At 53.2% G+C, this 24,744-nt stretch overlaps 1 protein-coding gene across 1 annotated transcript in view; it reads left to right on the plus strand.

Annotated features, from left to right (window-relative positions):
* Nucleotides 1–926: 926 nt before the first annotated feature.
* NUP210 (nucleoporin 210) overlaps nucleotides 927–24,744 on the plus strand; it is a 122,741-nt gene continuing 98,923 nt past the window's right edge. The window contains exons 1-2 of the mRNA XM_058288876.2: nucleotides 927–1,125; nucleotides 23,202–23,338. Coding sequence (XP_058144859.1) covers nucleotides 953–1,125; nucleotides 23,202–23,338 — 310 coding nt within the window. The 5' untranslated portion in view covers nucleotides 927–952. The remainder of the gene's footprint in view (nucleotides 1,126–23,201; nucleotides 23,339–24,744) is intronic.

Consider the following 24,744-nt stretch of genomic DNA (forward strand, 5'->3'; position numbering starts at 1 on the left):
AGAGGCACGGAGAAGCATGGGGAGCCCAGGGATCCCACCTCTTCACTGCAGTTCACGACAACGACGACGCCAGAGAGCACAAAGTGAAGGCGGAATTTAACCCAGCTTTCCGAGCGCAGGCTTGGGTGAACTGAGTGATGATACTTAACTCGCTCTCTCTTTCCTGGGGAGCATAGTGAGCTCTGGACCGGTGGGCGCCTTGCATCCAGCCTTCAGGTGACTCTCCTAAGGTCTCCAGAAGACAGTGGGCACAGCGCAGAGCAAAAGTGGTTGGGATCAGAAGGTCCCGGGGCTGTGCTTCAAGGCTGAGTGACCTTCGGGTCATTTAGCCTATATGCTCCTGGAGAAAGGGGGATCTGAGTCCCGCGAGGATTTAAGGAAGGGGAAGCACCAAGCAATCCGCACTTCGGCGCGGGTCCTGTCTTCTGGGAGGCAAGGACTGGGATGAGATGCAGCTGCACAGCGCTCCCCGACGCCCTCTGTGTGGGGATGGGGTGAGGGGTGTCAGTTTGCGTGTTTAAGGTCGCTCTGGGACACCCGGCCGCGCCGGCGCCCGGCCCAGTGAATGCCTGGGCGGATGGCTGGAAAGTCCCCCATTGTCACCCTGTAAGGGCCTAGGGTTTGAAGCCACGGGGACGAGCGCGGAGGCCGCGCAGGGCTTCCCGCGTGGTGGAGTAACGGCGGGCGCGCGCCCCTCCCCCAGGTGGCCCTGCGTGCCGGCCCCGGTCCCTCCGCTTCGCCCCGCACGGCCCCGGGAGCGCGGGCCGGGCAGGGGCTGGGATCGCCGGGGGCTCGGGCCCTCGGTGCCCGCGTCCCAGGCCCCCAGGAAGTGGCTGGAGGCCGCGGCCCTCGCCCCGCCCCTGCCTCCCTCCCGCGCTTGTCACCTACTGCCCCGGCGCGCGCGCGCGGGCGGAGGGCGCGGGGGCGCGCGGGCGGCGAGCGGAGGCCGAGGATGGCGGCGCGCGGGCGGGGGCCGCCGCTGCTCTGGTGGGCGCTCCGGCTGCTGCTGGCGCTGGGCCCCGCCGCCGCGGCGTCCAAGCTCAACATCCCCAAGGTGCTGCTGCCCTTCACGCGGGCCACGCGCGTCAACTTCACGCTGGAGGCCTCGGACGGCTGCTACCGCTGGTGAGGCGCGGGGGCGCGCGGCCCCGGGCAGGCCGGGCGCGGCGCCAGGAGGGCCCGCGCGGCAGGTGCGCCGGCGCGGGAGGGGCGGCCGCGGCCCGAGCGGCGGGGCCTGCGTGGCCTGCCGGCGCGCGCCGCCCTGGAGCCCTGGAGCCCGGGGGCGGCGCGGGGAGGGCGGCCGGGCGCGCGTCCCCAGGCCGGTCGGCGCGCGGCAGGTGCGGCGGCGGCGGCGCGCGCCGGCCGGGCGCCCGGGCCCGGGGTGGTCGCGGCCCGGGGAGGTCGGACGCGCGTGGCCGGCAGGCGTGCGCGTGGGGCGCCGGGGAGCAGAGCGCGCCCGGGCCCCGCAGGACGCGATCTGTGCTTTGGGGACTCGGCGGGCAGCGGGCGGCCCCCGGAGCCGGCGGACTTGGGCGCGGGTGGGCATGTGAGGGCTGCAGGCCTGGCCGGGGAGGACCGGGCCGGAGCCGCTGCGCCGGCATCGGGACCCACGTGGGGCTTACTTCCGGCTCTTAGGGAAGAAGGAGCCAGGGCTCCGCGGAGCCCCGCTCTCGGGCCGGGTTCCTCGAACCTGGCCCGGGGCGGGGACTCCTTGCCTGGCCGGACTGGCCTGGGAAAACCGGGGTGGTGGAGAAGAGTGGACGGAGGGCGTCTTGGGGGGCCTTGAAGCCGGGGGGGGGGGGGGGGGGGGTCGAAACCTACCCCGTCAGCTTCTGTGGGAGGAGCCTGAGCCTTTGGGAAAACCTGAAGGATCCATTTTACAGATGAGAAAGAGGCAGGGAAATGGTTGGTGATTTTATTGACGGAGAGGGTTTTTATTCGATGGCAGGAAAAAAATTTAAGGAACGAACTAGGCGACAAGATGGTTTATTGTCCCGCGTGTGAAAGCGGGACAGGTGGGTGGGCCGTGTGCCCCTAGCCAGAGAGCTGCCTTAGGGGTTGTTAGATGACATCTGACAAGGCCTTGGGCAAGGGCTGGCTACTGGATAAGTTGAGCCCTTGTTTGTTTCTAACTCAAGCAAGTCCCTGTCTTTCTCTGGAAATGTAACCTGTTGTCTTTCTGCAGGTGGGGGTGCCTGCCTCTTCACCTGCCTCAGATTTCTAGCTTCGTGACTCACCACTTGCCCCAGGTTTCTAGATGAGTGACTGCCTGCTCCAGGTTTCTGAATACCTGATTCTCCACATGCCCCACGTCCCCTGTTCTCCTGCCTCAGTTCACCTCAGGTTCCCTGTGGCGCATGTCTGCCCTGATGCTCAAAATTCAGTTTTTTTTTTTTTTTGAGGTACCAGGGCTGGGTATTGAACCCAGGACTTCCCACGTGGGACACAGGCTCTCAACCGCTTGAACCACATCCGCTCCCTCAGCCCCTTTCGAACATCTCCTCTCCCCGTCTTCAGGGGGAATTTATTGGCGGGAGAGTGTCGTGTGGAACCCCCATGCCAACCCCCCAGGGTAGCAGGGAGACCTGGCTGGGCCCTTGCCTGGGCGAGAGCGGTCTGGAGGCCTGGTGGTCCCGACCTTCTGGTTTGCAGAAGCTGGGGCGGTGGTGCCGCGTAGTAAAGTAGGCAGCTCCTGCCTCCACCTCACTGCACCAGCCTCGCCGAGGTGAAGAGGAGGTGCCTGTGCTCCTTCCACCCTCCATGATAGATTGCTGCTGCTTTTTCTCTTTCCCTGTTTCAAGGCCCATCAATGATGAGACTTAATAGGGTCTGACGGCATTATAGAAAACCAAGTGTGTGTGTGAGAGAGAGGAGAGAGAGAGAGGAGAGGAGAGAGAGAGGTCTGTTTGGATGTTGGTTTGGAGGGCAAGTACGGTGCCCAGAGCGTAGGCCAACGATCTCTGTCTGCAGTAATTACAAATATTTAGTTTTTTTGAAAGTCTGCCTCCTGGAACGAGGACATGCTCTGTTTGTCGGTTAATTGCCTTTTGGGTTTACTGCCTTCTGCCCCTAGATGTGTAGAGGGTGGTATCTATGGCTTGTATCAGGCTGGTCTTTGTCTTCGCATTTTCTCTCTCCCTGATAGGGCCTTGTGTTCTGTAGGAAGATAGCCGTTAGTTGATGCTGGGGAGGAGATACATGTTCCTTCTCTTGAGGTTGTCTATACTCTTGATACGTGGGCAAGAAGGAGGAAGCTGGCTATTATAAGCAGCTGGCTTCAAATGAATCCCTTTACATGTATTTGCATGCTACTTCCTCTGAGATTCTGTCACTGCACTTTTTTTTCCCCTGAAATAAACTTTTTTTTTTTTTTCCTAACGGCATTTTCTTTTGAGAGGAACTGATAGACTTGAGCAGATTTTAATTTACTTACGTAGCATTGTAGGAGGAAAGGAAAAAACGCCCTCATCTCCAATGCATCAGGGAAGTGCTAAGTACTTAGAACTTGTTTTGTGCCTGATCCATAGTTTTTATTGCAAATGTGTGACTGCTTATCTTAAGTATCTTCTCGGAGGTGTTTGGTGGTTGTGATTTCCCCCTTCACTTTGCAGGAAACTATTCTGTCAATCAAGCTCTGAAATGTTTTCTTTATTTTTGGTAGTACAGTTGCTAGTTTAGTCGTGGATTGCTTTAGTTTAGAAGACAATCTCCTCAGGAGATTTCCTGAGTTGCCTTGCGCCTGAGCAGAGCACAGCCTCCTTGTCCGTCAAGTTCATTGTTAAGTTTCTGGGACTAAAAAAACAAAAACAAAAACAAAAAACAACAAACAACTCTGCCCGACTGTCCGACTGTGTTTGCTCATCCTCTGAATTTGTCACCCAACTCTGTCTACCCAAATCACAGAGGCCTAAAGTTTACTTTTCCTGTTTGCTTGTTTTTTCTCACATACACTCTAGCTTGAAAACCAAGAGTCAACAAAAAATGGGAACAAAACATTGTAAGACACACCTTCAACAAGTTGTGTTACTAGTTGGACAAGAAGAAAGTTGGCTTTGTGTAAGAAAGAAATCTTCTTTTGGAAGAAAATAAGACTTGCCGGATTGTGGAGAAGAAAAGAATTTATTCTCAATCTTGCAAGAAAGGACGCAGAACCAGAAAAAAAGTAGCTGGTGCCCCCAAACAAAGAAAAATGACACAATTTATACCCCTAAGCCTAGCGCAAGCCCTTCCTCTGTTTCTCCATAGATTGGATACTTCAAAGGTTACAGCCTATCCGAGAAGATCTAAGCTTCCCCCATCACATTCCAACCATTTAGCTTTTACCTGCTCCCCTTTGCCAAGTAAGGAATGGAATTTAGTGCTGAATTGGTATTGACTTAGCTCTTTCTTGGGCATCTCTTTTACTGCCTATAGGACTGGCTTAAGCTGGTTTCCTTTGTTCTTGCTTAACCCGGAGTGCGGGAGTGGGAGACTGAGGCAGTAGGCTGCCAGGTTACATTAACCAATATTTTCTTCCTTTATGTGAAAACTGAACTAATCTTCGTTTCTTCCACTTTGTAAACTCCTGCTTGAGACCCTCATGAGTATCAGAAGTAACAAGAAGTAAGGCTTGGAATCTTGTGTTAAGGCAAAGCATCAACATCTTTACAGCTGCAAGTAATTGGAGGATTTCAGGGCCAGATGGACAAGTAGGGATCATTTCGTTGAAAGCATCCACACTGCAACTGGAAAGGCTCGAGAGCCTGTGGGGAGGAGAGTCACCTGCCCGTCCCTCCCTGGTGCCGGAGGAGTAGCGATGGGAAATGAGCTGGAACAGGAGCCCGCTGAGGACTGCATTGGACCCTGGCTGATTTACCAGGCTCTAAGTCAGTCCTTCTAGTTATACCCAACATTGCTGGTCAGGTGGCAAGTTCTGATTCTTTTTAAACATTTTCTGTTAAGTTGGAAGTACTTCCTAAAGTGTATTTCATTAGCCCTTCTTTAAAAAAGGTTTTCTTTCTTATACAAAATGACATATAGAAAATTTGGAAGAACAGATCATACCACAGTCCTTTGTATGTAACACAATCACAGTCACCCTTTGGTTTCTTTCAGTCATTTATTTCTTACGTTGCCTGAAACCTGGCATTTGGGCCACTCAGTAATCTCCTTCTCTCCCCGACTACCACCTAACATTAAAAGCCATGGTTTTCCTGTGTTACTTGAAGACAGTCATCAGTTTGCAGTGTCAGAGCACCATTCTGCTGTGATGATGGTCTCTCATCCACTTACCCTTTTTTCTGCAGTTGAAGTCCTAAGGTCTGTTCTCGGGCTGTCACATCTCGGAGAAACTGAGTGCCCGAGGTTGTTTCCCTTGAAGCAGAGCTTGCGACAAGGATTTGGATGCTGTGGTTTATTGAGAGGGTGCTCTAGTGGGAAGGAGGGGAGGGAAGGGGATCTAGCCTGGGACACAGATCCTCTGAGGTCTAGCCTGGGACACCGATCCTCTGGAGTTGAACTGCCCAGCAGGGAGAGCAAGCTTTTGGGCCTTGTTACCCACCGGCTGCCCCTGGGGGAAGGGGGCTCGTGGGGGACGCATCCCTGTCCACCAAGGTGACAGGCTGAGCTTGTAGGTGTCAGCGACAGCTGCAGCCTAGGCCTGGGTGGGCCTGTCTGGTTAGGAGCATCTGGGCAGGGCATCCATAGCGTCCACTACGCTGAGCTGGGCTCAGACGCCGCCTCCTTTCCTGGGCACCTTGGTGCCCCCAGTGTGTTTGCCAGGACCCTCTCTCACCATGGCCTGGGTCTCACTTCTAAGCCCCGTGCAGGTATCCTCCGTGGGCCAGGGGCGTGTCGGGCTCCAGGCAGCTCAGACGCTCCCGGGAGAGGCGATAGGCATGAAAGACTCGACGGCCCCTCTGTCCTTGCTGGCCAGTGACTGGCTGTGACTCCCTGGGGTCCCTCTGCCTGACTCGGGCAGGAGGAAGCAGCGGCCCCAGCAGGTGGTCACGAGGCAGCCCTTTGCTGGGTGGGGTGAAGAACGTACTGTGGCCCTGCCAGCGACCCCCTCTATGTATGAAGCCGAGGTAGACCATCCTCGGGCCCGAGTGCCTTCTGCTGGACACACGGAGGACCAGAGCCTTCAGGCCAGGGGCGTGGCAGCCAGGAAGCAAAGGGGGCGCAAGGGAAACTGGGGGACCAGGCCCCCCAAATTAAAATAAAAATTTTTATAGCGTGGAAGCCTAGCAAAAAGCCTGGGTTTAATTCTGCTGGAGGTCTACCGGTTTGCAATCCCTGCACCCCATTCATTTGTCCTCCACTGCCCCCGTCATCTAGAGTGTTTTTCTCTTGCCTATCTTTCCCCTCCCGTTTGTGTGCCTCCTTCCTCTGCACACAGCTCGATCACCCCCCTCCTCCTTCCTCGGCCGGGGATCTTAGAATCGGGGGCTTTGGTGCCACATGGGCAGCGTCTAGTGGTTCTCAGCTGGAGTCAGGTTTGGTGTCGCGGTAAGCACTGGATGGTATCCCTGCAGTGTCCCTGCCCGTGCGGCTGAGGGCCGGGCGGAGGCGCTGCAGGTGCCGCAGATGCTGCCGTGTCTGTGTCTTAGCTGGCCAGGGCTGCTCCTGCTATGAACTCTGGCTTTGGCAACAAGTGGGTTGCCTGGGTTCTGGAGCTGGATGTCTGAATGCGGGGTGTGGGCAGGGCCGTTTGCCCTCCGACGGGAGAGCCCACCCCAGCCCCTCTGCTGGCCTCTGCTCGCGCCGGCCGTCGTGGCGTCGTTGGCTGGTGGCGGCCTAACACGCCCTCTGCCTCCGCCACATGGCCAGCTCGCTGTCTGCCTTGCTCTTACTGGCTGGTGTCCAGATTTCCTCTGCTTCTAGGTCCTCCAGCCGTATTAGATTCGGCCACCCTAATCCATCTGACCTCCTCTGAACTCATCACATCTTCAGAGACCCAGTTTCCAAAAGGGGTCACATTCCCGGGATGGGGGGTTAGGATGTGGATGTATCTTTTTGGGACATGCATGTCAATCTGTAACAACCTGGGGGACAGTCCCACACGGTAAAGAACTGTCCTGCCGAACGCCCCGGCCGAGAAGCACTGGGTGGTGTGGATTTGGAGAGTCTGCTTGGCAGTAAACACGTGATTCTCCATCGGAGCCTGGCCTCATTCCAGATTCCAGATCCTGGTAGGTGTTAGTCAACAGGCAGAAGACGCTCCCCTTTTGTGGAGCTTCTCGTTGATTGGAACAGTTAAATAACAAACTGAGATGAAATAAATGGATGCATTTCCTGTATGAGGTGTGCTGGCTTGGAGGTGTGTACCCCGGCAAAACGTGTCTTAATCTTTTTTTTTTTCAAAGATTTTTTTATTTATTCCCCCCTCCCTGGGTTGCCTGCTCTGTGTCTATTCGCTGTGTGTTCTTCTGTGACTGCCTCTATCCTTATCAGCGGCAGGGGAATCTGTGTTTCTTTTTGTTGCGTCATCTTGCTGTGTGGGCAGCGCCATTCCTGGGCAGGCTGCACTTTCTTTTGCGCTGGGCGGCTCTCCTTACGGGGCGCACTCCTTGCGCATGGGGCTACCCTATGCGGGGACACCCCTGCGTGGCACGGCACTCCTTGCGCGCATCAGCACTGCACGTGGGCCAGCTCCACACGGGTCAAGGAGGCCCGGGGTTTGAACCGCGGACCTCCCGTGTGGCAGACGGACGCCCTAACCGCTGGGCCAAGTCCGCTTCCCAAATCGTGTCTTAATCTTAATGCATCCCCGGGGTGGCGGGGAGCTCTTTTGACCACGTACTCCAGCTGCACCAGGATGGGGCTTAATCCTATGTCTGGAGGCCTCAGAGAGAAAATCCCAGGGAGCAGCCAGAAGCTGGAGGGCAGTGGAAGCTGGCAGAGAAGGACGATGCCACCGCGCGTGTTGCCACGTGACGCAAAAGCCAAGGAACCCCCGAGATTGCTGGCCAGCCAGTTGCAGCCCCCTGCAGGACGCAAGCTTTCTAGCCTCTGAAACTGAGAACCAGTGCGTTCCTGGTGTGAAGCCAGGCCACTGCACGGTGTTTTAGCAGCCAGGAAGCTAAAACAGGAGGCTGCTTCTATAGCCCTTAGGAGAGGGTGGTCAGAAGCAGCCTGTCTGGAGGTGAACTGAGACGGAGCAGGGGTCCAGAGAGCAGAAGCAGCATGTGCAAAGGCCCTGCGGCAGAACCAAGTTCGGTGTGTGGGAAGAGCACGAGGACCAGGGACAGCCTGGGCATGGGGGGAAGGCGGGTAGGAGGTGAGGTTAGAGGGCTTGGCGGAGGCCGTGGGCGCTGTGGTTAGGAGCCAGGAAGGGCTGGCCCGGGGTCAGGTGTTAGGCGGGGTTCAACTGGGCGCGGCCTCTGCTTTGCTCTCCCCTTCTGCCGAGGGCTAGGGCGGCCTGCGGCAGCTGTGGTTCCCTCCGGTTCCCTCCCGGCCTTGCTCAACTCCCAGCAACGCCTCTGCAGCCGGGCAGGAGGGAGGTGCCAGGAAGCGTCTGTTGAATCCGGTTGACCTGGCGCCCCAGGGTTGTTGGGTCCTGCTTCCTGTGGGGTCCCTGCCTCTGCCCCCAGCTCCTCCAGCCTGCTTCCCAGGCTGCAGGCCACGGCAAGTGCCGGCCCCTGGGGCTGCAGGGAGGTGGGCTGTCTCCCGCAGCAGCCCCCGGCCCCCACCGCCCCAGCTCTTTGCATAACTCTCACTTCTTCTCTTCACTGTCCTTTCTGGCCTCCTGTGTCCTCGCACGGAAGCAGCGGGTGCCCCTGCCCCTGCTCAGCCCCGACCGTGGGCCCTGGGGCGTGGGGAGCAGGTCCTTCAGAGCAGGTGCCTCTGCTTGCCGGTGCCGCCTTACGGGACGGAGAGGAAGACGTTCCCTTTCAAACCGCGCCGTGGGGCCTTTCGATGACCCAAAGGAAGGGCTCTGCCCGGGCACCAGGGGGGCCTTCCCGCTGGTGGGCTCAGACCCTGGGCAGCTCACAGCGTTGGAGACGCTCTAACGTCGTTTCCGTTCAGCTAATACAGTCGCTGCTCTGCCTCCCGCCTTGGGTGTTCTAGTTACAGAAGTGATAGGAGGTTTTCCCGTGAAGGACTTTTGGGCTTAAAGAAAAATCCATTTTAAAGAGAAAACAGTAAGAAAAAGCACCTGGGTGTGACCAGACAGGGGAAGGTGGCCTGGATAGAGACTCCGCGAGTGCGATGGGCCCCAAGAGCGTGCTCTTGACCGTCACCCACTCCCGTGGGTGGGGGCCCGTCGTGAGCGGGACCTGCGGAGGTGGCGGCCCCAGCCGAGGCGCGGCCCTCAGTCAGGAGGGTCTGAATCCTGTTCCTGGCGTCCCTTATAAGAGTGAGATTCAGCCAGAGAGAGAACCACGGCGGAGCGCGGAAGCCGAGCATCAGGGGAACCTGGCAGAGGAGAGGCCTGGAGGCCACCGTGCGCCGCTAAGGACCAGCGCTCGCGCAGCCAGGCCCGGGAGGAAGGCACCGCTGATGAGGCCCCGGTTTGGAGCTTTTCCTAACCTCTAACCCAGGCTTCTTACCCTTTTTTGTTCCATGGACCCCTTTGCCAGTCGGGTGAAAACCGCAGACTGCTTCTCGGGATGGAGCGGCAGATGGTTTTAGGACACTCAGCATCGGAGGTCAGAGAACATAAAGATGATAAGTTGATTTTCTTTTCAATTTAAGCCCACAGACCCCCTGAAATCTTTAACCCCTGGTTAAGACCCCCTGCTCTAAACCGTGAGCCATTAAGTTCCCCTTGTCCGAGCCAGCCCATTGCCTGGCCTTTGCTTGAGCAGCCCAGGAAACTGAAACAGCAGGAAAGGGCCGGCAGAAGGGGCCGGCGTCCAGGCAGCTGCCCCTGCCGGCCAGACACGTCCCGAGGGAGGGGCGGCCAGGGTGTGTAGTGTGTGTGCGCTGACATTGCCCGTGCGAGTGTTTATGCTAAGTGCGTTGTGTATTAATCCTCAAAAAGAAAGAACCCTCTTAGTAGAAAAGCCTCTCACTCCCTCACTGATGAGTGGCTGAGACCAAGAGGTTCTGACTTCCTTATGCCTCACATCCATTTAGTAGCTGTTAGAGGTTCCCTCCTCTAGGTTTGCAATAATTAACAAGGTTTGCAATGACTCAGTTTCCCCTCACATGCATTGAGGAAAGACAAGCCCCCCATAAGCTGGAGTGTCTAAAAGCAGGGCACTTCCCCAGAGGTTGAACAAAGAAACCTTGTGGAAACCAGAGTAAAGGGAGATAGAGACAGTCACTCCCTGCAGATCAGAGGAACACCTGCTCCTCCAGCATTCCAAGAAAACATAACTCCCTAGCCGTATCAGGGAAAATTTCGCCTGGCCCCTGCACCTCGTTGGGACCCTCAGCCCCCTCCCACTGACTATCATTTCCTCGCCTAGGAATGTACTGTATAAATTCAAATCCCCCTTTTCCAGAAGGGGGCTGAAGTCTATTCTTCAGACCTCCTCTGTTGGGAGAGCTCCCCAATAAACTTTCTGCCTGCAGTCAGTCTCTGTGTCCCAGTGAGCACCCCCTTTTCTCCAGTAGTAGCAGAGCTGGTACTCAGAGTCAGGGGTGCACCCTGTCCTTGGAGTCGCAAGTCAATTGTGCCTTTGCAAAAGTGAGAGGTAGTTTACCCAGGTTCCTTTAATAGTTATTTTAAATTTTAAAAAGTTTAAAAAAAATCAATGACACTTTAGAAAAGCAGTCTCAAGGGCACCTTTGAGGGTGGGGGTGGTGCTGGCAGGAGAAGCTGAGGCTGCCCTCTGCTCAGGCCGGGAGCCCTGCGGCCAGGTCCTAGTGAAGGGTGGGCGGCTGGCCTTGTCGGGGCCCTTTCTGCCGCCTTCAGCTGAGAGTTACACGGGGTGGGCTAGTGTCCAGATCAGGGCTCCTGAGCCGGTGCAGACCTTCTTCTAGGGATGTGACTGTGGGCAGGTTGCTTGACATCCGTCCTTCCCTGTATCCAGTGGGGGTTTTAATAGGATTGTTGGGAGGCAAGTGAAATACTGTGATGTTGTGTAGGTTAGCAAGAACCTCCACGGGGTCCACATTGCCTCCACATCTTCTGCAAAGGCTGCACTCCATCTGAGGGAGGTGCGGGCAGTGTCAGGAGGAAGGCGGCTGACCCAGCAGAGACAGTGGCCTGCAGAGCACATGGCCCTGAGACCCCGCCCGGACACCCCCTGAGAGATCCCGCAAGACCCTGGAATGAGAATCCCATTTGGAGCCAAGGGAAAGCCCCGGATACCCTCAAAAGGCCTCATCATTTGCCCCCGAGAAACTGACACGTGAGGCAAACCAGTCAGAACAGCAAACAGCTGCACCCCCGCCCAACAGGATGGGGAGGGGGTGGAGGGAGGAGGGACTTTAAAAAGCCCGGCCTGCAGCCCCGGGGCGCAGCTCACCCTGCAGTGCACCGGCAGTCCCTTAAACCCTGTGGTTTTCTTGTTTCTTAGTAAACTTTCTACTTCCTTGCCTACCCCATGGTGTGTCCTTAAATTCTTCTATGCAACGTAAGCCAAGACCTGGAAACCCAGAACCCAGAGTCTTCCGGTAACAAATCCACACGATTCCGACTCCACCTGCAGCTCTGCCACCCTCTACGAGACTGTCCTTCAGGCACCAGCCGCACACTCGAGCCCAGGGCACCCACACTTCTGACCAAGTGGCTCCAAGTTGGGGGTTCCCACCCCCCCTAGGGTTCACTAATTCACTGGAATGGCTCGCTGGGAGCGCTATACTTAACGATTACGATTTTATGACCATGAAAGGATACAAATAAAAAGAGCTGCAGAGACGGATGTCAGGGACGGCTCAGCTACAAGCTTCCAGGTCCTCGGCGAGGAGCCAGTGCCACTGGAGCCACGTCTTTTCTCAGTCCAGGATGCACACCTGGGGCCCATGTGACCTGGCTCACAGCCCAGCCCCCTGATCACCTGGTCAGTCTTTCTGGTGGGCCAGCCCCCACCCTAAGGCTGCAGCTGTGGCTGGCCCCGCCCCATCCTCATTAGCATATGAACTACCAGGTGTGGTCCTGGAACAACCCAAAAGAGCCAGACTCTCCAATCACAGGAAATTCCAAAGACACAGCTGCTTTCCGGGGAACTGAGGACAAAGACCAGACACTATCTCATTATTTCCCAGATATGTCTGGCCCTGTGCCTGACAAGTAACGAGCATATAACAAATGGGAATTTCTTTTTATAAATGATGGTACCAGGATTCTGAATGAAGTAAGATAACAAGCCTTAAAGAATTCAGTTGGGGGGAGTTCATTTGTTTAGACGCTTGATTGTTTGTGACAGAAAACTCAAACCAAAATGGCTTAAGGAAAGCAACGGAATGCTGTGTTGAAACATGCAGCTGTTCTGTTATGTCACCAGGACTGGGTTTCTCAGTCCACTTATCCTAGCTTTGGTCAGCGTTTCCCTGGGCTAACAGGCCCAGCCCTACAGCCTGCCAAAGTCAAGGCTAGTGGTACACAAGTGTTGACCACACTTATTAGGTCACAAGCTGAATTAGGGTTCCCAGAGAAACAGCTGACAGGAGGCCCAGGCGTGCATGCACACACGTGTGTAAATATGAGCTGTATTAAAAGAATTGACTCATGCTACCATGGAGATTGGCAACTCCAAATTCCATAGGGCAGGCTGCAAGCTGGGAGCTCTGATGAAGGTTTCCGTGTATTCCCCAGAAGAAGCTGGCTGAGTTAGAGAAATTCTTTCTGACTGCTGAAATCATCAGTTCTCCTTTTAAGGTCTTCAGTGGAAATGGAGGAGACCATCTCTCATGGCTGAAGGCAGTGGCCTTCCTTGGTGGTAAATGCACTTATCCCTAGATGCAATCAACTGATTTAAATCCACAAAACATCTTCATAGTAACAATCAGGCCAGTGTTGGTGGACCAAACACCTGGACACCATAACTCAGCCCACTCACTTGTACCTGAGCCCCCTCTCTGTGGCTTGGGGAATACAAGGTTGTGATTGTCTTGGCCCAAGACGGGGGCCTGCCAGTGTCCAGAGGAGCTGTTCAGCATTCTGGAACCTCATAGACTGAAAGTGGGAAGAGGTGGTACCCCTGGGAAAATTGGGTATGGTTATCAAAAAAGGGGTGGATGGAGTCTGGGCAGCTAAACCAACAGGAGTGACACTCTCGTGTCAGCGTTTGTCCTGTTCGCCTGTTGGCTGGACTGTTTGGGGCAGGGATGCCTAAGGCTCTGGGCTTGCCTGGAATCCTTGACGGATGTGTGATCTGGGAGGAAGTCATGCTGGGTGTGGAGAGGTCAGGGGGCTGCATGGCTGAGTGCTGGGTGTGGAGAGGTCAGGGGGCCGCATGGCTGAGTGGCGGGTGCTGAGCCTCAGTGTCCCCAGCTGTACTCTGGGAACAGCCGACCTGCCTAGTGCACAGGACTTCTGTGATGGAAAAGCGCGAGGCACTGTGCAAATATAAAATTAAATTTGTAACTCAAAACCTTCCTGTAAAGGAAGGTGAACCATTTACACCTGTAAATTCTGTGAACCATTTAAGGAAGAAATCATGCAAGTCCTTTGCAAATTCTTTCAGAAAAGAGAGGCGGTGTGGTCATTTCCCAACTCATTTTTTGTGAGTTTAATCATTTACACTGATATAAAAACCAGACAACAACATTTTAAGAAAAAGCCACACTATGGCGGGGGAGGGTCACTGTGCAGGGTGTCAGTGGTAGGGGGATGTGTTGGGAAGGGCACATCTGGAGCATGCCTGTGTGGAATACAAATGTGGTCATATAATAATAAGATATTAAACTCCCATCCTTGGAAGTCCTGCTGCATTCTCAAATAGAGAGGCAAGAATCACTAGAGTACATAGGCAGTGCCTAATAAAAGAAAAAAGACCACTATGCAAAGCCCTTGATGCTAATGCTTGTACTTATGAACCTTATTCTTGCAAAATTGAAATGTAGCCTGAGAATAACTATTGCGTAAGAATTACCTCCTGAAAACTCAAGTGTGGCCTTTCTCTAATGAAGTGCCCCGGATTAATGCACTACCTTCCCCCCAACGTGGGACATGACTCCTGGGGATGAGCCTCCCTGGCCCTGAGGACTTAATCCAAGTGCCAACCAGCAATGCATTTGGAAAAAGACCTTGACCAAAAAGAGAAAACATTAAATATGAAAGAGTTTTACAGTGATTTGAGAGGTCATTCCAGAGGTTACTCTTATGCTTGATTCAGGCAGATCTCACTGATTGCCCCAGTAAACAAAGTCAAATAAGGGTGCTCCTGAGGGCCCTAGAGCCATCTGGACACTATAGGCAAGGCACACAACCCCTTGAAATCAGTACTCCCATTGGTGGGCAAAAAAAACAAACCCCAAAAGCAACAAAAAAAGAGAAAAAACCGCAGCCCAAAGGCACAAAAATCCTTAGTAAAATATAGCAAATCAAATCCAGAAATATATAAAAAGGTCAATAGACATATATATACACATCATTATATATTCTATATAATGTGTGTATGTAAAACGTGTATACCAAGTGGAGTGTATCCCAGGAATGCAGGTTTAGTTTAATATTTTAAAAATTGATGATTGGAACTCACCATATTAACAGAGTAAAGAAATAACCCCTTGTAATTGTTTTGACAGATACAGAATATTCATCATCCATATGTGATAAAAATTCACAGACTAGGAATACAGGAAAATTCAAAATATGGTAAAGGACATCTACAAAAACCTGTATCAAAGTCTTATGCTAGATCCAGCGAGGGCAAGAAATGAAGAGTGGAAGTTACCAGGGACATGGCCGGGTGGGGACTGGGTATGAGAAGGCAATGCACCTTAGTACAGTTTCTGTTTTGAGTGATGGAAAAGTTTTGCTCATGGATGATGGTGATGATAGAACAAAATTGTGGATGAGATTAACCCCACGGAATTGTATTATCGGGAGTGGTTGTAATGTATGTTGTATGTATATCACCACAATTTTAATGAAGAGATTAAAGAGATGCTGACAATAAAATGTAATTCATGATCCTGTACTGGATTTAACAGTGGAGGAGAAAATGCCCGAAAGGACAACTGAAAAAACTGGAGTATAGACTGTAGGCTTTATATCAATGTAATATTTCTAGAACTTGAGAGCCGCTCTTAAGGTGGTTACATAAATGTGTAGCCTTGTTCTTAGGAAATGTATAAGACAGTATTATGTCCAAGCAGCATGAGGTATGCAACCTGTACTCAAATGCTTAGAATTTGACAGTTCTATTGATAAAACAAATGTGGCAAGATGTTAAAAGTTGGTAAATCTGGATAGAGAATATATTAGAGTTCTCTGAATTGTTTTTGTATTGTTTTTGCAATTTCCTTCTAAGTTTGAAATAATTTCAAAATAAAAAATGTTAAGAAATGAACAAGGCCTAGAACTTCTCAGACACTGTCAGGGAAGTTTAACAGGTAAAAAGATCATTGTCAAGCCGTTGTCTAGGAGCTTTCACCCAGTACACTTTTCTCCCAGATATCCACGCCTGCCTCTCCTTCAGAGTGGCTCCCATGTTACCTCTCAGGGAGGTTTCCCCTGCCCATCCTGTTTAAAATCGCCACCTTCCTCCTTCCTGCTTTATTTTCTTCCATGACCCTGGCTGTCTAGGAGTTCATATTCACTCTCTTGTGCTGTTTATACTGGTTTTCCCACTAACATGTAAGCTATACAGAGGTGAGAACTGATGGGTATTTTATTTTATTTTTTTAAGATTTATTTTTATTTACTTCTCTTCCCCCCCTCCCCATTATTTTGCTCTCTTGTGTCCACTTGCTGTGTGTTCTTCTGTGTCTGCCTGTGTTCTTGGTGGCCCCAGGAATCTGTGTCTCTTTTTGTTGCGTCATCTTGCTGCGTCAGCTCTCCGTGTGTACGGCACCACTCCTGGGCAGGCTGTGCTTTTGCATGGGGCGGCTCTCCTTGAGGGGTGCACTCCTTGCGCGTGGGGCTCCCCTATGTGGGGGACAGACACCCCCGCATGGCACAGCACTGCTTGTGCGCAGCAGCACTGCACGTGGGCTGGCTTACCACATGGGCCAGGAGACCCTGGGTTTGAACCCTGGTCCTCCTATATGGTAGGCGAATGCTCTATCAGTTGAGCCACATCTGCTTCCCTGATGTATATTTTATGCTTTGTTTTATCCGCAGCACCTAGGACAGTTCCTGGAACATTGCAAACCACCAATAAGTATGTTTGCAGTGAATGAATGAATGAATACTAGGCTGAATGCATTAGGGACCCCGGGGAGAGCAGTGGAGCTGTGGGAGCTGAGAGGAGGCGGGGAAGAGCTGCCATTGGACGGGAGCCACGAGGCTGCTGCTGGAGTGTGGGTGGGACGGCTGCCAAGTGGGGGACCTCGTGGGCGTGAGCAAAGGAGAGGGGGAGCAGGGGGCGGGGGCGAGGTTGCGGGGAGAGGTCGGGCCTGTCGGGGCCTCCTGCTGCCGGCCGTGCCACCCGGGCCAGCATCCCCTCTGAGTCTGAATCTTGGCTCTGAGGGTGCCGAGTGGTCAGAGGGAGGAGGCTGCTGCAGGGGCGTGGAGGCAGCTCATGGGGTCCCTGCTTCCTTCCTTATTCCAGGAGCAAAGCACAGTTTGTGTGGCCACAATCGGGCCAATCCTTGCAGGACCACAACCCCCACATTTTGGGAGATCCGCTCCTTTTCCCTAAATATGAGAGCTTGCCAGGTGGAAGGCCCTGTGATAAGAGCTTTGTATTTGTTATTTCATCTAATCCATCCCCACCTTTTGCAGTAGGCACCATAGTATAGTATGGTATAGTGTAGCATGCATAGTATGTGTAGTGTGGTATGGTAATTGCCATTCATATACTATGCTATGGTATATATATACTATGCTATTCTATACTATATATACCATACTACTAATACTGTATGTATATACGATATACTTTATGTACTATACTGTCCTAAATTGTACTATACATTTCTAATGCTATACTACGTACACTGTGGCATGTAGGACTTTGCGTTTTCTCCCCAGCCCTTCCCACTCTTCCCCCTTCCCCAGTTGCAGCAGCATTCCTAGTAGTCAAAAGGCAAGCCTCGGGAGCTGGCTGTGACCTGGGGACTCATCAGTAACTCTTGGAACACTGCATTCTTTAGAAGTGCTGCGTGCCCTCCTGTGCCTGCTGCATTTGCACCTGGGCGTGCATTGTAAAAGACCCCCCTTGTTTTGCTTTGCGGGGTGTGCTCACTGGTTGAGGTGACTGAGCCTGGGAAATGCTCTCTCCTCCTGCCACCAGAATGAGGACCCCACCTAAGCTCCCTAAGTAAATGCTCGTTGCTGGCCAAACTGGACTTGGCCGAGTCTGTCTTTGGTCCGATGTATCACTCTCAGTTCAGTGGGAAGCTGTTGTTTTCCCACAGCTCCTTGCCATACTCAGGACAGTACAATACTATATCCACTATACCATAATAGAACTATGCTAATACCCTACCATATAGTACTAACACTATACTATGCATACTATAGTGTATATAAGTTATTATACTACTCCTTTAATTACTAATACTGTATTACACAATACTAAGTTATGCTATACAATACTTATACTATATATATATTATATACACTATAATGTAATAAAACTACCAATTTTATACTATACTATACATACTGTACTATGCTAGTACTATATATGCTATTATATATTGTATACTGTACATTATGCTATATATACTGTACTATAATAATACTATACTGTACAATACTATATATAAAATACTATACAAATACTGTACTATCTATGCTGTACTATATATACTATACTATATATGCAATTCATACTATACTATATAAATTATGCCATGCTACCCTGTGCTATACTAATGACATACTATGCACACAGTACTGTCCTACGCATATGTATTATGCTCTACTAATGCTGTGCGATTCTGTTCTACTGTAGTGGGAACTGTAGTGTAGTTAGAGAGGTGAAGTCTTCTGCGCTGTGTCACGGTGGGTGGCAGACGTCCACGGATGGGAGAACGGAGCGAGGCCACGTTGCCGTCCCCGAGTGCTCCTGTAGACTGCGCGGGGGTCGCGGGGAGAGGTGGGCTGCCCTCTCCTGACCCGACGCCCGTCTCGTGTGCTTCGGGGTGGATGGGCGTTCCTGCTGGCCCCCGGCTGCCGGGCGTGGAAGGACGTGTGCAGGTGGGAGGAACAAGCCTCCCCCTGGCGTTGTGCGGAGGGAGCGGCAGTCTGAACCGTGCAGGTGGAGGAAGGCTCTTCAGCGGAGCGCCCACGAGCTGGGCCCGTTGCTTTTGCAGAACCTGATGCCGCGTCCGCAGGAACTGGGCGGTCAGAGCCGCAGACCTTGCTTCCGCGCGTGGCAGGTCAGAGCGCCTGGCTCCTCGGCCTTCCGCCCTGCGCCGGGCCCTGCTGCTCTGCCCGGCCAGTGCCCAGCTGGCCCTGGCCTCTTTCCGTGAGGCTCAGCCGCGCGGCTGCGTTGGCATTTGGGTTCATGGTCGTGGCGTGAAGGGCCCAGCGCGGCGAGGCAGGAGGCCGCCTGGCTTTTAGGGCTCCCGATATCGGTGCCGGAGGCTGCGCTGTCCTCGTTTTTCCAGCAGCCTTGGAAAACGGCAGCTCGTGGACAGACTCAGCATCAGAGGGAAGGATGGCTGGTGTGTGGGGGTCAGCTCCTCTCCCCCTTGACCCAGACTTCCAGAAGTCCCCGAGGTAATGCCACATCTCCCAAGCTGCAGTCGCTTTATATGGCTATCAAATTGACTTTTTTTTTTTTAAAGATTTATTTTATCTATTTATTCCCCCTTCATTGTTCACACTCGCTATCTGCTCTCTGTGTCTATTCGCTGTGTGCTCCCTGTGTCTGCTCGTCTTCTATTTAGGAGGCACTGGGAACTGAACCTGGGACCTCGCATTTGGGAGAGAGGTGCTCAATCACTTGAGCTACCTCGGCTGCCTGGTTTGTTGTGTCTCTCATTGTCTTTTCCTTTGTGTCTCCTTGTTGCGTCAGCTTGCCGCACCTGCCTGTCATGCCAGCTCACCATCTTGCTCGTCTTCTCCAGGAAGTACCAGAAACCGAACCTGGGGCCTCCCGTGTGGTAGGTGTGAGCTCAATTACTTGAGCCACATCCGCCTCCCAAATTTTGCCTCTCGTACAGACCATCTATACTAACATTTCTGCTTACCATTTCCTTTAAAATGACGTGCTTTCTTTGCACTGATAATGTCTTCAGCAGTAACATTCATGGGTACATGAGTTTGATGTACTTGCTCTCCCTAAAACACTTTAAAATCAATATGTAATAATTAAAATACATGAGCCACCTAAACTCTCCAGCGGTGTGCATGCCTGACTTTGGGGAAATGCACGTGTCACGGGATATGCATCTGATCTGGAGTCATACCAATCCAGTCGTGACCTCTGGCCTTGCCACTTACAGCTGTGTGGCTTTGGGCAAATTACTTAACCTCTCTGAGACTCAGTTTGATTTTCCCTTATCAGGTTGTTGGGAGGATTAAAAGATCTGGCAGGTTTAAGTATTTAGCTCTGGGCTTAACAGGTGGTGGGCACTCTCCTTAGTGCCTTTTCTCATCTCTTATACCTTCCGCCCAACATTTAATAAAAAATGTTCCCTGGCTGTCTCAGCGCTTACCAGAAATTAGGTTTTCCGGCCTGCCAGCCAGCTCTCTTATCTGTTCCTGCCGTCCTTCTCTCTCTCCCACCCTGACTTGGTTTGATTAACCACTGTTTCTGTGAAGAATTATCTGCCCTCCTTCCATGTAGAATGAGATTCCTTTTTTTTTTTTTAACAGTTTTATTCACACACTATACAACCAACGGCTCTCAGTACAATCACAGAGTTGTACATTCATCACCACAATCAATTTTAGGGTATTTTCATTATGCCAAAAAGAAATATCCCCTACCCTTCATACTTCCATTAGTGATCCTTAGCAGTGGTGTAGTACCTTTGCTACACTGGTGGAAAACGACTCCTAATGTTAACTGTAGTTGACAGTTTACACAGGTGTATTTTTCCCCATATCCCACCCTATTATTAACACCTTGTCACGGTGACGTCCGTTTGGTGTAAGTCATGAAGGATCATCCTGCCTTCGTACAGCGGTCACCCACGCCTGGGCTCACGGTCCCAGGGTTACCCTCCGGCTGTCCTACTGACCTCCACACCTACAAGGGGACTCTTTTCCGGCCCTGTCCTGGAAGCAGGGACAGTCCGGCACTGCCCGTGCATGGCCCCTTGTCCCTCCCTGGCCTGGAAGGAAGGGGACTTGGTGGGCTTTTTCTCGGCCTCGGCCCACGGAGTTAGGGGCCTCGCCGTGGCCGGGAGGTGGCTCGAACAGCAGAAGGAGCCCCGAAGTCGGAGTCGGGGGACTTGTGTTCTAGCCCTGGCCCTCGGTGTGCCCTAAACCAGCCTCCTCTCCCTCCTGAGCCTTGGTTTATGTACCTGTAAAACGAGGGCATCGCGGTAGCTCTCTGAGTTACACCCAGTGTTAGGGGAAGATACTCTTAATATTACGAAGATATTGGAATAATGCAGAAAAATGATGATATAATAAATATTCCTACCATCCAGAATTAGCCATGGTTAACGATGTATTATATTTCCAGTCTTTTTCTAAAGAAATAAAACATAGATAAAGCTAAAGCCCCGTCTAACCTGCCTGCCCCTCCCTCACCCACTGCCGTCTCTATTTGACTTCGCTAATCCCTTCCTTTCCTTTCATAATCCTCTGAAAAGTACTTTCTAGTGCGCTTTTCCACCCGTTTTTCCATGTAAACCTCACCACACTCCCTCGGAGGATGCAGGGTGGGTGGTGGCCCTGTTTTTTACAGGTGCAGCCACTGAGGCCCAGGGACACGGGGTCTGTTGTGTCTTTTTTTTTTTTTAGGATTTATTGATTGATTTATTTCTCTCCCCACCCCCACCCCGGTTGTCTGTTCTCTGTGTCTATTTGCGTCGTCTTCTGTGTCCGCTTCTGTTGTTGTCAATGGCACAAGAATCTGTGTTTCTTTTTGTTGTGTCTTGTGTCCCTTTGTGCACCCAAAGCCAGGGGCCTCAGACTGTCCCAAAGAGCAAGACACTGACAAGAAGTGGTGTCTGCCCGTGGCAGGAAAGCCCACGAGGATGCCTGGTAAGCCACCTGGAGGCCGGGATGGCCCGAACACGCCAGGCTGCGCCCTGTGAGTTTACAGACGGACTGTCCCCCTCCCCTGCAAGGGAACCTCCCCCCCAGGAGTCTAAACCCCAAAGGTGCACTTGTTTTCCCCTCCTTAGGAGACTTGAGGGCAAACAGCATTTCAGAGACTAAAGGAAGACAACAGAAGTAGATGTAAACACAGACAAAAACGAGAGAAAGCACTGGGTCAGCACGTCTCACGCCGAGCTAGAATGGGTGCCGATAGCAGCGCTAGGATGCAAAGATATTTTTCAAAGGACATTAAACCCACACATACATACAAGTGACTGGAAACAAGGGAACAAATTAGGAAAATTCACGCTGACCAGAGGAGACTGAAGAGACACGCTGAATAACCACAATGTGGGATCCTAGATTGGATCCAGAAACAAAAAAAAAGGACATTTGGTGGAAAAACGGAAAATCTGAATAGTCTGGAGTTTCGCTCAGAGTGTTGCACCAATTCCATTCCTTAGCTTTGAGAAGTGTACCGTGGGTATAAGATGTGACTTTCAGGGAAGCTAGGAGCAGGATATACAGGTATTCTCTGTACTATCTTTGACCCGTCTGTAAATCTAAAATCGTTTAAAAGTTTTTAAAAAATTCATCGTTTTCCACTTTGAGAAAGAGTGTGATTGATGTATCCTATTCTGTGCTCCTTGGGAGCAGGGGCTGTGGGCTCCACGTGTGGACTATAAATACCACCCCCTCCTCCCAGGCTCAGGCTCCCCAAGGATAAAATGGGGACAATCACCGTTTTGTTCATCTTCAACAGAGTCCATAAATAAACACAAGCAGGGCTCCCTGATTCAAGCTGGAGAGGGCTGAAATTCCCCCTCTTGCTCCCCTATTCCCCCACCTCTTCTGTAGGCTGCCCCCAGCAGCCCCCAGACCCTGGCTGGAAACCGCACCTTTTATCTCCTCTACCGAGGCAGGGGCTCTGCGGGGCACAGGCACGGGTCCTAAGGTAGTGCCAACCAGTAAAAAGCAGCGCGAGCCACGCGGGTAATTTTACATTTTCTAATTGCTATATTGAAAAAAAAGTTACACGTGAAACCTTCTCCTTTCCGTGGCCTCCAGCGCCTTCCCCGTGGAGCGCTGCTGGCTTTCCCGACCTCCGCAGGGCTCTGGTCCCTGGCCTCCGGGGCCACCCCTGAGCTTCGGCTGAGCGGTCCCCTGCTTGCCTGGCGTTTAGGGTCCCACCCGATGCCTCTCCAGGGGGGCGTCCCCCGAGCACCCCGCCTGCAGATGGCGTGAGCAGCACATGCTCCGCTCCGGCTTTTGCTGTGCCGTCTACCTCGTGCACTGACACTGGGTCTTGCTCCGCTCAGGGACATTGCTGTCCCCGTGTTACAGACGCCGAGCCGAGGCTCTGGCGCGGCACCCCCCTGCCCCCCATCCTGTTTTTTTCGTGACCTGGCTCATCGTCTGAAACCATCTCACGGACCTTGCTGATTAATTTGTTTAATGTGTTTCTCTGCCTCTCTCCCCACCTTGGCTGTGCGCGCTGGAGCTTGACTTTAGAATTGTCGTCATATCAGTCGGGGGTCTCCAGGTTTTGCGGAGCCCATCCAGGGGCGGGCGCTGACGTCTGAGAGCCTGCCGCGTGCCAGGCCCCAGCTGGGTGGAGGCCGGAGAGGGACGGGGCTTCCTCTTTGCCCCGGCATAAGCAGTTTTCCTTGGATGGAGAATTGTTTCCATGCCAACGGGGTGGTCTCACAGGTGGCTGTATCGTGACAGTGTGAGGAGCACACAGGACCTGTTGGACTGGCTCTGTGGGGGCCCGTGTGCCCTGTTGGAGGGTCTGGGCTGCACCCCGCTTCTCCCCGGGTTTGAGCCGGCAGGGGGCTGTGTCCCGTGCGGGCGTCCAAGGGCAGCCTGGGTGCCCCGGCTCTGCGCCCGCCCCGGCTCTGCGCCCGCCCCAGCTCTGTGCCTGCCCCGGCTCTGCTGCTGGCCTCCATGCGGTGCCAGACTGAACTCTCTTCCGTGTCCCCGGCTGCAGGTCGTCCACCCGGCCGGAGGTGGCCAGCATCGAGCCCCTGGGCGCGGGAGAGCAGCAGTGCTCCCAGCAGGCCGTGGTGCAGGCCCGCCTCGCCCAGCCCGCCCGCCTCACCAGCATCATCTTCGCCGAGGACGTCAGTAAGGACCGACCCCCGGGCTGGTGCCGCGCGCGGGGAGGGGGGCGCACGGGGAGGGGGGCCCGCGGGGAGGGGGGACGCGTGGGGAGGGGGGCGTGCGGGGAGGGGGATGCGCGGGGAGGGGTCCGGCCAGCCCTGCCCTGGGGCCCCAGAGGTGGCTGAGACAGGGCCGCTGCCCGGTGGACTCCGAGACCCCAAGACCCCAAGACCCCAGCAGGACGGGGCGTGGAGCGGGTCCCCCACAGATGCACACACACCACAGACACCACACACCACACATGCACACACACCACAGACACGCACACATATACACACTCATCACACATACCATAGACACTACACACACACCACACACATATACACTACACACATACACCACACACACACCACACACCATACACACGCACACATACCACACACATACACACCACACACACATACACACTCGTGACAGACACCACAGACACACACCATATACAACACACACCACAGACACACACACCACAGACCACACATACACTCGTCACAGACACACACCAGACACCACACACCATACACATGCACACACACCACACATATACCACACACATACATATACTCATGACACACACCACAGACACACATCACACACACACTCATCACATACACCACAGACACACACCACAGACATACACACCACACACATACACACACCACACCTAAATACACTCATCACACACTACAGACACCACACACCACAGGCACACCACACACACCACACACCACACACATCACACACACTCCACAGACACGTACCACACACTGCACACAGCACATACACCACACAGACACCACACACCACCCACACACCATGCACACACACCACACACACACACGTCACATACCCCCAGGCACATGCACACACACGGTGGCCAGCACATTGAGTTGTTTCCCTCTCATGGAGGCTGGCTTCATTCTTTTTTTTTTTTTTAAAGATTTATTCCCCCCCCCCACCCTACTGATTTTCCTGTCTGTGTCCACTTGCTTTGTGATCTTCTGTGTCTATTTTCCTCTTTTGTCTTCTCTTCTTATCTTTCTCCTCTAGGATGCAGAGGGGCTCCTCTTTTTGTTGCGTCATCATCTTGCTGCGTGACTCACTTGTGTGGGCACTGGCTCGCCATGCGGGCACTCACTTGGGCACTTGGCTCACTGCGCGGGCACTGGCTCACCACGCAGGCACGCGCACTGGCTCACCACGCAGGCACGCTTTCTCTTCTTCTTTTTCACCAGGAGGTCCGAGGGATCAAACCTGGGTCCTCCCATATGGCAGGCGGAGGCCTTATCACTTGCGCCACATCCACCTCCCGGGCTTCATTCTAAATACCTCTTTGATAAGCACACAGCTCTTCATGGCCAGCAAGTTAAAAT

The sequence above is a fragment of the Dasypus novemcinctus genome, chromosome 26 (assembly GCF_030445035.2).
Source record: "Dasypus novemcinctus isolate mDasNov1 chromosome 26, mDasNov1.1.hap2, whole genome shotgun sequence".
Taxonomy (NCBI): domain Eukaryota; kingdom Metazoa; phylum Chordata; class Mammalia; order Cingulata; family Dasypodidae; genus Dasypus; species Dasypus novemcinctus.